The 16,602-nt window shown below is 40.4% G+C and overlaps 1 protein-coding gene across 1 annotated transcript in view; it reads right to left on the bottom strand.

Annotated features, from left to right (window-relative positions):
- The window catches only part of nt5dc2 (5'-nucleotidase domain containing 2), a 64,644-nt gene that overhangs the window by 11,698 nt on the left and 36,344 nt on the right, over nucleotides 1–16,602 (bottom strand). Inside the window, exon 11 of the mRNA XM_060835474.1 lies at nucleotides 1,190–1,276. Coding sequence (XP_060691457.1) covers nucleotides 1,190–1,276 — 87 coding nt within the window. The remainder of the gene's footprint in view (nucleotides 1–1,189; nucleotides 1,277–16,602) is intronic.

The following is a 16,602-nucleotide window of genomic DNA, read 5'->3' as shown; positions in this document are numbered from 1 at the left end:
TTTAAATCCAAACTCTGAAATAAATGCCCTTAACACATTAGATAAATCTCACATTATATCAGAATGAATTGAAGATCCTGGGCAAAAGAAATTGCTCATCTTGCTAAGTCACCATAGTCCCAGAGGGTCATAAGGCTGCTGGCCCTCTCTCTCCCCAATGGTGGTTTAACTGGATAGTCACCAGGCCTCCGGCCCTTCACAAGACTGAGTAAGTTGGAACTTCATGGTAACCTTAGCCAATATGGGAGTTGAACCCACACTGTTGGCATCACTCTGCATCACAAACCAGCCATCCAGCCAACTGAGGTTATCAACTTCCAGTAGCAACAGTTGGTATGTATCACAACCTTATCTAGCACGAACCTACTGTTATTGACAATAGATTACAGCACTTAGTTTCCCACACTTGCTGCTACCATCAAGAGTCATTGCCACATTGATCTACACTCTATGATCAAAACAGAAAAGTACATTGGACTTCATAAAATGTCTGAATTTCTCACCAGACATACTGTGATTCCTTATTTGAATATATTTGGGATGGTTTTTCCTATGTTTAGTCTGCCTGACATTACACTTTTAAAATTTTGATCCAGCGTGGGATCAATCAATAGAACTTGGGTCATCTTCTTGATTCTCACTGGCAACCGAGAATTTTCACTCTGTTAACATTTAAATATTTATCTTCCATAGTTTCCCATGTTACTCATCTCTAGGTCAATCATTGAACAATGCCTCCTGCATGTAATTTATTGGAAAAAATATTTTTTTACAACATAAAAAAGGTTCAAAACAGTGTTAATACTTACAACAGCTGTCAAATAAGCTAAAAAATACAAAACAGCAGCTTTACATCGAAATTAAAATTTATTGTCCCAAACTTGAGATGACAAGCAGTTCCTAACAAATTATCTGTCTGCTATTAGCATATGACAAACATAAGAGTCAGTATTTATTCCTTAAATAAATACACTCGGAATATCTTAGCCAAATCAATAAATCAGTCAGGCATTTTATTTGCATCTGCAAACAGAAAACATGAAACATTTCCAATAAGTATCACCAGTTATAGACCAAGAGAATAACTTCTGTTTCACTCATGATTTTCCATTTTGAGAGCTGCCAGTAATTTGCAAGTCACTACACAAATTCTATTCAGACTCCAGCTCAGAGATACAAATGTACTTACTGCCAGGTCACTGTACAGATGGTCACCAAAATAAAGCACCTTGGATCCACCCCAGCCGGTCAGTCGTAGAAACTCAAATAGGTTTCCCTGCAGATTGAGAACAGAGAGGAGTAATTTGAGGGAACATTAGTGGGATGGTGGTGTTTGGTCTCAGAGGTTACGCTGAGATTTTCAGGAATTCAAACGGATTCTTAGAATAGTAATTGACCAGAGAAAAGCACAAAGTGGTAGTTATGAAATACTAAGAGAGAATCTACAACACTGGCATATATAATGTTGGATCATGATTGGATCACCCTTCCCAAACTGCCATATGAACTTTTTATCTTCAATACATTTTAGGTACTTTTGAGACAAATTATTCTTTTAAGTCCTGTCAGGATTAAACATGGGTAGCGTACTGTTGACAGATTCAATAGACATTGATTACAAATCCTTGTATGTACATACACACACTATAAAATAGTAGACATTGCTAAATTTGGGCTAGAACTGAGCAATTTCCTTACAAACTAAGTGGAGTAAGTGAGGACTGCAAATGCTGGAAAAGCACAGCCAGTCAGGAATCCTGATGAAAAACTTACGCTCGAAACATCGACTGTCCTGTTCATTGGATGCTGCCTGACTTGCTGTGCTTTTCCAGCATCATACTTTTAGAAACCGTAACACATCCCTCTGCTCCATACCTCAAGTGGTCCCAGTAGGATGGAGAATTAAAGCTTTATGCCATCAGGTCACATGCCATGACACAAATGGTAATATCTTTAATTTGTCTCCAAAAAAGGTTTATTGCATATTAGCAGAGTCACATAACAGATGATGAGTCCAACAAGACAAAAAAAAACAACATTTCCTGTATACAAAGCAAGGCAAATCCAACTCAGCCAATTATCATCTATCAGTCCACTCTCAATTATCAATACAGTCAGTCAGTCAGTGGAAGGGGTCACTAGCAGTGCTAACAAGCAGCATTAATAAAAACCTGTCGTGATACTTAGTTTGGGTCCTGACAAGATACCTCTTCTGACCTCATTACAGCCTTGGATAAAAAAGGTGAATTCCAGATGAAATGAGAGAGTGACTGCTTTTTATGATTGTAAAATCAAGGTTGTATTTAAAGGAATAAATACTGACTCTCTTATGTTTGTGATATGCTAATAGGTCAGAGGATAGGAGTACTACAATGAGCAACTCACTTCCCAACTCCCAAAGCCTGGCCAACATCTACAAGACCCACTTGCCTACATTGAAGCGCGGCTTCAAGAACACTCAAGAAACTGGACATCACCCAGGACAAGCAATTTGCTCAATTGGCACCACATCCAAAGACATTCACATTCTCCATCCTGACGCACAGCAGCAATACTGTACACCACTTACATAGAAGAATGCTGAAAACAGGAGCAGGAATAAACCATTCAGCTCTAAGCCTTCACCACCATTCAATATGGTCATGGTTGATCATCCAGTCCCACACCTTGTTCCGACTTTCTGCCCCTATGTTTTAATTCCTTTAGCCCAAAGAACTATATCTGACTGCTTCTTAAAAGCATTCAGTGTTTTAGCTTCAATCGCTTTCTGTGGTAGAGAATTCCACAGGCTCCCCATTCTCTGGGTGAAGTAATTTCTCCTCATCAGTCCTAAATATCCTTCGGTTGTGACCCCTAGCTGTGGACCTTCCTGTCATCAGAAACAAACATTCTTTCTGCATTTACTGTCAAGTCCTATTAGAATTTTATAGGTTTGCAGTTTTCTCTACTTCACCCATGGAAAGATATTATTACCATAAAGGGCATCCAATCAAGACTCACCAGACTTATTCCCAAAACAGTGGGGCTATCTTACAAAGACACATTGAAGAGCACTGAATAATCTCCATATCTCAAATGAAAAGAGTCCAAATTAATCCAGTCTGAAGAATTACGATAAATTTAGAAAGGGGGCGGTGCATTGAGACCTGCATATCTTTATAGACCAGTCGCTGAAAGCGAGCATCTAGGTACAGTATATGGTGACAAAAGCAAAATGTTACATTGGCCTTCATAGCAAGGAGGTTGGAGTACAGGAGCAGGAATGTCTTGCTGCAGTTGTACAGGGCCTTGGTGAGACCACACTTGGAACACTGTGTACAATTTAGTCTCTTTACCGGAGGAAGGATGTCCTGATTATGGAGGGAGTGCTATGAAGGTTTAGCAGACTGATTCCTGGGATGGGATGACTAATCTATCAAAGCTACAAAAGTGAATAACCTCACATTTATCCACATTATACTACTAAACCTGCCGTGCATTTGCCCACTCACTCAACTTGTCAAATCAGAGCAAAGCATCTCTGCGTCCTCTTCAGTTCATCTTCTTACCCAGTATGGTGTCTGCAAACTTGGAGATATTACATTTTCAGTACCTCGTTACTATATATTGTGAATAACTGTGGCTCAAGTCCCTGCACTTCTGGAAAAATCCTTTTCTTCCTACTGTTTCCAGTCAACCTGCTCTCCATTCATGTCAGTACACTGCCCAATCCCATGCGCTTTCATTTTACATGAAAGGAAAAGATGCACTGCAGAAATGCAAAGACTCCTCAGATAACACTTGCCAAATCAAGGACCACTACCATCTGAAAGGAAGGGCACCTGGGGATACCTGCATGCTCCTATTGAAAACACTGACCATACTTGGAAATAGATCATCCATTTCTTCAGTGTGCTGGGTCAAAATCCCAGCATTCCTTCCCTAATGGCAACCTATCGCAAATGGACCCCAGCGGTAGATTCCCACTATTTTGTCAAGGGTAAATGGGAAAGGTGTAAAATGCTGGCTCAGCCAGCAAGGACTATGTCTAATCATGAATGACACTTACTGAAAAACAAAAATTTTCTCTTTTGAATATTACAAATAAAAAACAAACAATTCAAACCAATATTAATACAACCCTCTAAATTACATAAATAAAAACTAAAGCTAAAAAGGAATATCTTAATAATAACCATAAAAGCTCAGCAAAACAAAGCAAATCACTCGATCAAGTGCATAAGTTTATACATATTCATACGTTCATAGTTTCTCCACTCTGGATATCAAATCCATTACATAGAATTGCCATGCCTTATAAAGACTCTTAATTGTATGGCAGACAAAGTAGTCCAAAAATGGATGCCATGTCTTACAGAAATTCTCAGTTTTATGGTGCACCATACCCATAAGAAAGTCCAAGGGGATGTGCTGTATGCCTAGCTTATGGTAGCCCTGAGGGATTTTCCAATACCCACCCTAACAGAATGTTCTTTCTAGCACAAAAAATTAGGATACTGAAAAGCCTTTATTTGTGTGCATCCGATGAAAGAGAATTAACAAAGCCAAGAAGTGGAGATACCAGGCCCATCTGCACCTCGGCCCGCAAGGCCTTCTCTATTTTGCCTATCACAGCGCTCTAGTAAGCCTGCAGTCTGTGGCAGGACCAAAGACAATGAGTAAGTGTGCCCACGCTCACTTTACATTTAGGACACATTGGAGATGCTCCCACTTTAAATTTAGGGAGGTGGTGTGGGGCCAGATGGACCTTGTGGAGCAACTTAAATTGCAAGGCGTGGGTCCTGATGCAAATAGAGATCCTTCTTGCATTTTCCCCAAGAGATCTTCCCATATTGCAGAAGAGATCTCAACGTCCAACTCTCTTCCATACCTTACTGAGCCATTCGGTCTCGTCAAAGGGACCCTCTTCTAATAGATCATAAGCGCTGCTAACAGATAATGGCCTCAGCATTCAACACCCTCTTCTCCAGGTTGGATCTATAGGGATCAGTTAGAAGTGCTGTCTATTTTTGTATGAAGTTTCTAATTTGAAAGAAATGAGAGGGGTCCCTACTGGGCAATTCATATTCCGAGCCAACTGGTCAAAATGTCTCCTCTGACTAAATCACCCAGGCAAGACACGCCCCTAGCTGCCCATTGGGTTTAAACCCAGAGTCCATCATCCCTGGCTGAAAGCCTGGCATACCAATTATGGGTGCCAAAAAATGATGTTTTTGGCAATATTGCTCTCACCCTGTTGCATTGTCCTCCATGCCTCGACAGTATTGATGGCTATTGGCTATGGCAATATCCTTTAAATCGTTCTCATTTTGTATAAGAACAACTGGCTAATAAGGGGGCATCTTGCCTGAGATGCTTTGATATCCAACCAAAGGGAGTGAGGGTCCTCCTGGGCCCAATCATTCACACAAGATAGTAATGAGCTTTTCTGATATCTGGTAGGCTCACTCCTCCTAGTCTTGCAGTTACCTTACACTTAGTGAATTCAATAAGGGGCTGATGAAATACCAGATAAAAAGAACTAAACCAGTCTTCTAAATACTTGCTTTGTAAAAAGCAGAGGATGCAGTCACATAGGATACAACAGGTGGGGCAGAATGTTCATTTTAATGAGGATGATCCAACCAACAAAGTGATTGGAAGTACCTATGAAGGTCCTGCTTAATTCTGTCTAATAAATGGACAAAATTGGCTTTGAACAGCCAATCAAAAACAGGAGAAATAAATATACCTAAGTAGAGAAGGCTCTCCTGCGACCTGAAACCGAGATCCACCCTCAGGATCAGACACTCTTGGGAGACCACCGATTGCCTCAGACTTCGCAAAATTGATCTTATAATCAGAGAAGCCACCAAATAGATTGCTACATTGTATCAGGTGTAGCACTGGGACTGTTGGCTTTGATTAGACAAGAACATTTGGGCGGCACGGTGGCACAGTGGTTAGCACTGCTGCCTCATAGCGCCTGAAGACCTGGGTTCAATTCCCGACTCAGGCGACTGACTGTGTGGAGTTTGCACGTTCTCCCCGTGTCTGCGTGGGTTTCCTCCGGGTGCTCCGGTTTCCTCCCACAGTCACAAAGATGTGCGGGTCAGGTGAATTGGCCATGCTAAATTGCCCGTAGTGTTAGGTAAGGGGTAATGTAGGGGTATGGGTGGGTTTCGCTTCGGCGGGTCGGTGTGGACTTGTTGGGCCGAAGGGCCTGTTTCCACACTAAGTCTAATCAAATCTAATTATCCATATACAGTGCGATCTTATGGGACTTTATCCCTACTTCTGGAACGGTTATATTGGAATCCCTGCGTATCGCCTCCGCCAGCAGTCCGATCACCAAATGTGAAAAGCAATGGTGACGAGGGTTAGCCCTGTCAACTGCCCCTACAAATATGAAAATTGCTTGACCATACAAAATAGTGAGGACCGCAGCAAGAGGGTCACTACACAAAACCTCCACCCACCTGATGAAGTCTCTCCCAGGCCAAACCACTTCAAAAAAGAATGAAAAAAAGATATGGCCACTCAACCAATTCAAAAGCGTGTTCTGCATCTAAGGAGATCACTAATCCCTGTCCAGATCTCTGTTTACATACTTGGATCAAGTAATCTGCTGACATTATCTGTCGATCGGACCTTTTAAAAGGAGGACCAGACAGTTTTCATAATGATGGTGGGCAGTACAGTTTCTAGCCTTAATGTCAGAGTCTTGGATAGGATTTTGAAGTCAACATTCAAGAGTGAAATGGGTCTATAGTAAGCACAGTCCTCCGGGGCCTTCCCTGTTTTAAGGACAAGAGAGATGGTCACCTCTCAGAAGTGGTGGGAGGCGGCCGCGACTGCGTGAGTTAAACATACTGAGCATCGGCCCTGACAATACATTTATAAATTCCTTATAGAACTCACCGAGTAGCCAGTCAGGACTCAGCGCCTTTCCATTCTGGGGCTGCCTCACAGCTTCCTGCACCTTTTGTCTGACAATAGGGCATTGAGGCGAGACTCTTGTTCAGGCATCACTCTGGGTGGTCCAAATTCTTTAAAAACAAAGACTCCATCCTAACCCACCCCACTCCCACAGCATTCAGTTTGTATAATTCAGTAAAATTTTTGGAATGCTGCATTAATCCTTTCAGAATCCTAGGTCAAATTTCCAGTGTCCTCTCTGATCAAGGTAACGACTGAGGGGCACTCCTTTTCCTGGCAAGGTTTATCCCCATGCTCAAACAGCCTTTGACTTACAAATGTAAGCTCCCTCTTGGCTGCCCATGCGAGCATGGAGTTCAGCTTAGACCAAAGCGCTGTGATCCTCTGCAGTTTAACCAGTGAGGGCCTGTCAAAGTATGTCTTTTTAGCTACTTTCTTACATGTCTCGAGCAAGCGTTGCTGCTCACCTGGCTGAATAGGAAATAACCAACCCCCCAGCATAGGCTTTACCTGTTTCCCAAAGAATGGATGGGCTACTGGCAGAGCCTGAATTAATATCTAAAAGCCCTGAACTCAAAAGAATTCAATAAACTTGCAATCCAGGAGGGTGAAGGGGTCCTGTTGCCAGTGCCTAGAGCCTCCCAGTGTATCCTTACTCTTCACTATTAAATGCACTGGGGCGTGATCGGATATAGTGATATTGCTAATTGTACACAGCACCACCAAGCCCAGATGTGCTGCGGGGGGACAGAAAAAGATAAATCCTGGTATGGCATTTAAGTAGGTTCGACAAGAATGTGAAGTCCCTGCCAGTAGGTTGAAGGTGCCTCCAAACACCTACCAATCTCAATTCAACACAGATTCCTTTAATTGTTGAGATCACAAAGATGATATCAACAAGCCTTTGAGCAATCTGTTGACCATAGGGTCTATGAAACAATTGAAATCCCCTCCTACAATAATATGCTGAGCTGCAAGGTTAACCAATCTAGAACGTGTGTCTGTCAAGAATTTAAGGGGGTGGGCTGGGTGACAATAAACATTTAACATAATATATTCCCATGTATCAAAGCTTTAAAGGATTACAAATTTACCAAGTATCTTTAATGCACTCTAACAACTTAAATTGAAATTCTTTCTAACTAAAATGGCCATCCCTCTTCTACTCCTATTGAAAAAGGATGAAAAATAAACGAGTCATATCCATTCTGTTGCAGCTTCAAATGCTCTGCACCATCCAAGTGTTTCTTGTAATAAGAAAACATCCACCCTCTCCTTTAAAAGGCTGGAAAATATCTTCTTTCTCTTGACAGGTGAATGACTCCCCTTAATATTCCAGGTGCACCACTTAAACACATCCTTAGCCATATCCTTCCATTTAGACTCCAGAGAGGGAGAATCCAAACTACAGATCGCAGAGCTTTAATGCAAAAGAATCCGAAAACCCCACAGACTAAAATACTATAGCTAACAAATCTGCAAAGCTTACAAAAACTAATGTATAACAAAAACAGGGGGGGAAAAAAAACCCATCACCAAGGCACTGATTGGAGGAATTTATCCCCCACTCAAAAAGGAGGTACCTACACATCCTACAACCCTACTAACTGTCCCAACCGCCCTCAACTCCTACCAGCAAGGGTCACGCCACCTACACCAACCACCCAGAAGAGAAAAAACAACCCAATACTACGGACAAGTAGACTAAAAATAAATATGGGGTTACCACACCTTAACATAACTTAGAAATTGAAAAAAGTTAAATATTCTACCCATCTCTGATATCATTTCACACGAATTATTACCAGAAAAGAGCCTCCACCAAGTCCTTTTTAAAGGAAAGCAAACCCAAACAGCTGTCCTCTACACCTAAATGAATGACATTTTTCAGAAGTTGGAATGACACTTCAAGAGAAAAATGTTGGTAACATTCAGAGGAAAAAAATAATTCTGACTGAGGATTCTGGATTAGTTTAGATTTACAAGCATATGAGAGATTATTTCAAGTTTGTTTTTGCTATATTTGTTGATTAAAAAAGGTGATTGAAAATACAAGATTTTCACATACAAATAGTGCATCTGGACATTGACTCCATAGCAGTGGCCTTGAAGGGCATGGGTTCAAAGCCCTCTTCAGGCCTACAGTAGTGCAGCACTGAGGAAGTACTTCACATCGCCAGAAGTGCCACCATTTTAAATGGGACACAAAACAGAGGCAACATCTGCCCAGTCAATAGACGATAAAGTCTCCGTGGCTCTATGTGAAAAAGAAGCAGACAGTTGTTCTGGTTAATCAAGATCAACAAAAATCAAATCAACTGATCATTTCTATAACTGCTTGTTGAAAGCCTTGCCTGCACAAAATTACCTCTGTGTGACACTTCATAACAGATTTAAATTGGCTGTGAAACACTCCACAATGCTCTGGGGGCCAGGATCTCATCATATAAATCAAGGACATTTATTTAAAGTGACAATGTGTCAGAGCAATTTTTTCAGGTTCTTCTATTTCTATTAGAAAGCAATTATCAAACTAAAAGACTACACAAAAACCTTCAAAAGTTCTGCGAAATGGAACACCAAGGTTCGTCAAAACCACTTCTATTTCAGTAATAAATGGAAGAACTCTGTTCTCTCTCACTCTGGTATTAAAGTATATCACATCTCAAACTACAAAAGCTAAAACAATTGTATTTGCATTTGTCAAGCAGGTTTAATTACAGATAAATTTGAGCTGCAAGCATTTGGTTTTCAGTTTAAAACCTTACTCGCAACACAGGCTTTGCCCACAGGCACCAAATAACAGCTTTCAACTTCTGTTGATGAATCTCCAGAGACTTGGATTTTTTTTTTTAAAAAAACACCTCTTTAAAATGCCATTGTTTGTGTTAAGAATTTTTAAAAAATAATTTTTTTTGTGTTGACTTTATTTTATGCCCTGTTCTTCAAAAGTAAACTAATTTGCTGCTGGTCTTATGCTCCTACTTCTAGCAATGCTGGCTATTGTAAACAGCCAGGAGCTGGACAGGCATTAGTGACATGGCTAGCTGTTCCCTCAGTTTTGCTTTATCACCCTACAGGACTGTAAGTAATTAATTAAATTTAAATTATACAGTGTGGAAACAGGCCCTTCAGCCCAACAAGTCCACACCGACCATCCGAAGAACAGCCCACCCAGATGAACAATTCACCTAACCTGCACATTTTTGGACTGTGGGAGGAAACCGAAGCACCCGGGAGGAAACCCACGCAGACTTGGGGAGAATGTGTTAATTCCACACAGTCAGTTGCCTTTAGGAACTTGCACCAAGGAGGTTCTCCAGTCTGATGCCCAGCAATGCAGCTTCTTGTTTGCTTTTCAAGCTGCTTACATCAGTTTTGTTGACTGAACATAGAAAATGTCTAGGGTAAAAAAAATCAGGCTTGGCCATTGGCTACTGTCAGTCAGCAGACATTCCAGTTTTTTGTAGGCAGTTATACAAAAAAATTGTTGGTACTGTTCCCATGGCAACAATTAAATCTTCCAGGTTTTTATATGAATAGCAACACAGCAGAAAATCCAATTTAGAATAATAATTCTTTAGATATTGCAGCTCTTCTGAACACCAAAATTAAGCCCTGGAAATTTCTGCTCTTTAAGGCAAAAAAAAATCTTTCAGACACACTTGGTGTAAGGAAGAACTGTGTTTCACAAGACAGTAAAAAACTGCTGGAATCAGCAGTTCCAGGCCAGTCGCTGTATTAAAAAAAAAATACAGCATGTTCTGTGCTTTCAAAAAAGAAACCATAATATTAAGATCAGCCTTGTACTCTTCAAAACAAAAAAAAAGGGCTGAGCTCAAATAAACTATAGGTTTTATTTTTGGGAGTGACATTTTACATTTCAGAAAGAATTTCCATTTTTTTTTATTTCCCCATTAACTGAAATCACATTTTGTGGAAATAGATTCTGAGTTTGCATGCTTGATATTGACTGAGCAGAGGAATCCCTCACCACTGAGATACCAGTCTTATTTAGATTTGGTAATCAAGCCAAGATGCTTAATGAACAAATGCAGTTTGTCAGCAAACCACAAAGTCAAGTTTCAGGCAGTTTTATGGAGTGGTGCAGAAAGCTGATTCCACCGAGTACAGAATCTAAAACTACGGCCTAGAATTATTGTTCAGATCATCAGTGGTGCTGGAAAAGCATAGCGGGTCAGGTGGTATCCAAGGAGCAGGGGAAAAAAAAAAGTGATGTTTCGGGCAAAAGCCCTTTATCAGGAATGGAGGCAGGAAGCCACTAGGGTGGAAAGATAGATATTGGGGGGGGGGGGGGGCGCGGCGTGGGAGGAAGAAGGATGCTTCCTGCCTCCATTCACGATGAAGGGCTTTTGCCCAAAACGTTGATTTTCCTGCTCCTTGGATACCACTTGACCTGCCTGTGCTTTTCCAGCACCGCTCCGATCAAAAAAACTCTGGTTTTCAGCATCAGCAGTCCTCACTTTTGCCCAGAATTATTGTCAAGAGTCTGGGATTCCTTTTTTTTTCCCCAAAAAAAAGTCAGTCTGCGGGAACCTGAATGTAGAAGACCACCCCTGATTCCAATCGATCCAATTCTCACCGGGGGGGGGGGGGGGGGGGAAGAAAGAGAGAGAGCAGTGTTTCATAACAACAGGAAACCTAAACATTAAAAAAAAAGGTCCATTTGAATGGAGTACAGACTTCAAAACAGATCACATTTTGGCTTTTCCAAGGACTTTCACCCAGAGTATGGAAGTCACAAATTGATGGACTAGTACTCAAAGGACTAACAAGATCTGTTTAACAGTCACAGTCTCATGTTTTCAAATTCCCTCCTCTTTTAAACTGTAAAAGAAACTAATGTCATTACCAGGTGATTTTTTAAAAAAAATTGGAATGCTTGGATTTACAGGCCGGGATAGTATACGTTCAAGCTGTTTAATTGTGCATTGACATTCCCCAAGGATCATTTGTTATAAAAGCTTGGCTGAGTTTCAAAAGCTATCTTGTCTCAGTGGGGTTCAGGCTCAGTTTAATTATCAGCTAAAACAGAATATTTAAAAAAGGATTAGAGTAGGAACAGAGGCTGTTTGTTATTAACCACTTGATGGGGATCTTGTGGTTGTGTCTCCACCTCTGGGTCAGGATGCCTGGGTTCAAGTCTCACTTGCTCCAGAGGTGCGTAATAACATTTCTGAACAGGTTGGTTAAGGATATTTTCTAATCAGGTGAAAAAGGGTTTTTAAAAAAGTTGCTGCCCTTTTGAATTGGGGTTAAGATTTTTTCAGGTCTACGTGGCTCCTGGAGTCTTACTGATGGCGGATACTGTGCAAGTTCACATTGTGCTGGTAAAAGGGAGGTAAAAGGGGCATATTGGATGGGGAAGAGCAAGAGCCCTTAAAACGCTCTTGGAAAACCAGGTTAAACTCTCAGAATCAAAGAGTGGACCTTCTAACTAACCTGCCTCAGCATTTCCTTCAGTATCAGCTAAGCCAGACTTCATCCCAGATATGCCATCACCTCCTCCCCCTCCCAACCCACTGCGCACCAGAGCAAAAAAGTCTTATGACGATTCAGGGTATTTAACCAAGGCCAGTCCAGTAAGTTTAGAAATTGAGGTCATCGAGGCAGGTGGCTCAGAGGCTAACGTTTCAGAATTAGTTGACGTCACTTAGGATGAAGAGAAGGAAAAATTTCTTCTGTAACTTGAAGGGCTGTAAAACTTCAAAATTCCCTGAGGGCTGTCAACAGATTTGAGATCTACAGGAATCTAAAAGGTTATGGGGTGAAGGGCAGGAAAGTGGAGTGGAGACAGGTTAGCCAGAAATGGGAAAGCAGAAATAATAAAAAAGAGCTAAGACAAAAAACACCAAATTCTTTCACTGTCAGTCCAATGCCAAAAGTTTCCACTTTATGCTGCGACTGGTTTTACGTGGTCAGAGTAGGAATCTCCCAAAAATGCCTGTGAGAAAGTCCACCTATTTATGTACGGTAGAATTCCATGTCCTAGAATAGATGCAATTAGAGGAGATGGAAGCAGTGCCAGTTTCTATTTGCTGACACAGAAGCAGATGCAAATTCCAAAATGCTGAGACTGCCCAAAGTGCAGATTGCTGACATTGTTGGTAGGAAATTGATCACAAGGGTATTTATATTGATGCTGTTAACAGGTGAAATCCTCTTCTGCAGTTGTGACACAGGTCACCTGCTGGAGTCTGGACAGGAGTAGGATTGGAGAATTTAGGAAATAACTTTCCATCTGGTCATGCTATCGGACAAAGCAAGGCAAAAATATAGACCAACCACATGCATTCATGTTGCTAAGCACAAGCCCATTGGTCATTAAATTTCAAATCCGTACAAATTGAAAGAGGCATTCAATGAAAAAAATAGACCTACAGTTCACCTGGAGTCCTAGTTAGAATGTAAACACAGCATCTAACATCATTACTGGCAAAATTAGAATACCCCTCTAATTGCATCACGACATTTTCAAAACATACTCACCCAGAAATACTTTAGACTGCAATTTATTTTCTAACCCGACTAAAGCATGGTACAACTAAAATTTACAGGAGCTGAGATTTGCAAAATATGAATGTTCACTGCAAGGATGGAGCTTAAATCAATCAGCGGGTGACTATTTAACAGGTAAACTAGGTCAACAAGAAAAAAAAATATATAGCCTCATTTGAAAAAGTTACTTTGATGCCAATATGCAGATTATTTTCAGTAACTATTATGTTGACAGTCTAAATAACTTGCTTCAATAAAAACTAGCAAGGTGACATAACACAGGTTTTCAAAAAAGGATTAAGTCTATTATGCAACCTCAATTACGAATCTTTTGTTACATTCTTGCAGTTTATGGCAACCACTGGAGGATGTCACCTGAATAACAATCTTTTCGATACCATATATGCATTTTCCCATCTGACAACAGATTGGCATTTAAAAGAATCTCATTTATTTCAAAATGTCTCATTCACTGTTTACTTGCTTTCTAACTTCGACATAGAAGAGATAGAGGTAAATGATGCAAATTTAAAATCACATACCAGTTTTGAAAACTTTAGAAATATATAGAGCCCCAAACTTTTCCTAGCACTGGCCTTTCACTACAAAACAAAAATCCTATTTACATTGAAATGATTTGCATATCAATAGCAAGTAGACTTTAACAGCAAAAAGCCTCAACAGCAAAAAGATCCCTACTTTGTTAGAAATTCTACAGTTTGCTCCCTAAACAGATGTTTTGCCAATATTGATAGATTTCATTTTTGTTTGTGAAGAAACTATTTGAAACTTACTGATCGCGAGCAAGAGTACCAAGTTAGAAACTGGTTTCCTCCTTTCAACTTTGTTTCCCTTGCTTCTTGCTGGAATACAACAGGTCTCAGGCTTTCTGGCAACTCACTTAATTGGCCTCAATTCAAATACAAACTTGGACAGTGCCTGCTATTCAAATGCAGGCATCATGGCAATATCCTTTAGAAAGGCACAAGGCTAACTGAGGTTGTTGGCTGTTGATGACTGCCTCTGGTTTGCCATCATTAAGACATTGTTTACAAAAAGGATTTTAATGAATTGATGATTTTTTAAAAAATTGTAGGCCTAAATGATCACTCATTCTTTTAACACAAAAGAAAAAAGGGCTTGCATTTACAAGTGCCTGGCAATAGCCCCAAAGTCTTGCAAGGGGCATCACAAATCGGTGGATAACGCAGAAGCATAGTTTTAGTGGAGGCAGATCTTGGGTACAGCAATGTCTCACAATGACCATTTAATTTGTATCTTGGTGTTCATTGAGGGATAAATATGGCTATGAAAACAGAGAGAACTGCCCTGCTCCACTCTGGTGTAAGAGAAATCATTCTTGGTTCTATTTCAGAGAGGGGCACAGCTATGATCAGATTACCTGAACCTGCAATTCAATTTTTAATCTAACATTGGAAGAAATTTTTTTGTTAAAAAGTCACCAGATACCAGTCAAATAAACCTCATGTACTAAAAAAAGTACATCCTACAACTTTCACTTAACTACAGGAAACATTATCAGGATTTACTGCTTCGCTGAAATGAGTGAGCTGGGTTCAGAAACCCAAGCAGCTATTCCACTCCCGCACCACACAAAGCAGAGATTGTAATTTGATAAAATGTGAAGTCAATCCCATGAACAAGTGGATGAAAAGGGTTTGAGCTATAGGGAGAGGCCGAATAGGCTATTGCCTTTTTCCATGGAGCATTGGAGACGGAGGAGTGACCTTATAGAGATTAAGGCATGGATTGGGTAAATAGTCTTTATCAAGAGGTGGGGGGGGAAAAGAGGAAAACAAAAGTCCATAACTAGAGGAGGTAGGTTTAGGGTGAGGGGGTAAAGGTTAAAAAAAAAGACCTAAAAAGTAGGAAGGTGCAACTTTTTCATGCAGCGGGTGGTGCAGGTATGGAATGAGCTGCCAGATGAAATGGAGGAGGTTGATAAAATTACAACGTCTAAAAAGGCATCTGGATGGGTGCGTAAATAGGAAGGGTTTAAGCAGGATATGGGCCAAGTGCTGGCAATTGGGACTAGATTAAATTTAGGATATCTGGTCAGCATGGACAAGTTGGACTGAAGGGTTGGTTTCCATATTGTACATCTGACTCGAGTAATTTTCAAAGTCACACTTCAATTTCAAAGTGGCACCATTGAGAAAATTATGCATATTATTCTTGGATGTTAGAATGACAGCAGTCATAATCAACAAGTACACAAAAACTCAAATTACAACAAATGGTCACTTAATTACAAAGCATGATTAAATAGCAGTCTTGAAAATTATGCAAATCTACTGAACTATTTAAAAGAGCAAGAGCAGCAAATAAAGCAGTAGTTGTTACAAACAACTTGTATTTATATACACCCTTTAAATGGATTAACACCATCCCAAGCTGCTTCACAACAGCATTATAAAGCAAAACATGTACCAAGCCACATTGGCAGATGGCCAAAGCTTGGTTGAAGAGCTAGTCCTTGGAGGAAAGTAAGATAGAAAGCTAAATAAACTTAAAAAGGAAAGGTTTGCAGAGTTGTGGGTGTAGGCAGCTGAAAACATAGCCACCAATTATGAACAATTAAAAATCAGAGACAGAGACATTCATGATACCAGAGTTAGACTGCAGGTATCTTGGAACGTTGTTGGATCATGGGAGATTAGAGAGTTAGTGAAGAGGGCAGGCAAAGGAGAATTTTAAAATCAAGGCACAGCTTAATTAGGAGCCAGTACAGGTTAGCAAGCATAGGGTAGCTGGGTGAATGCTATTTAGTGCAAATTAGGACTCAGGAGGCAGAACTGTATTTGCCCTGAAATTAAACAGGATGGAATGTTGGATACTGTCCACAAAAGTGTAATAAAATAGTCAAAGTCAAGGTTAAAATAAAGATGTGGATGATGGTTTCAGAAACCAGAGAAACAGTGGAGATATTACAGAAGGAAACAGACCAGCTGTGCAATACTGTAAATATGGTTGAAAGCTCAATTTTGAATCAAGGTATGAAAGAGATTCCAAAAGAGTCTGGTTCAGTCTCAGACAGTTGCCAGGAATACTGATGAAAATGGTGCTTATGGGAGAAATTTTTAGCTGAAAACACAGTTTCTGCTTATCCAGGTCTGATTATCAACCTGAAAACAGACTGTGGAG

This window comes from Hemiscyllium ocellatum, chromosome 14, assembly GCF_020745735.1.
Source record: "Hemiscyllium ocellatum isolate sHemOce1 chromosome 14, sHemOce1.pat.X.cur, whole genome shotgun sequence".
Taxonomy (NCBI): domain Eukaryota; kingdom Metazoa; phylum Chordata; class Chondrichthyes; order Orectolobiformes; family Hemiscylliidae; genus Hemiscyllium; species Hemiscyllium ocellatum.
Note: the sequence above shows the minus strand (reverse complement) of the source record. Positions and strands in the feature narration are given on the sequence as shown.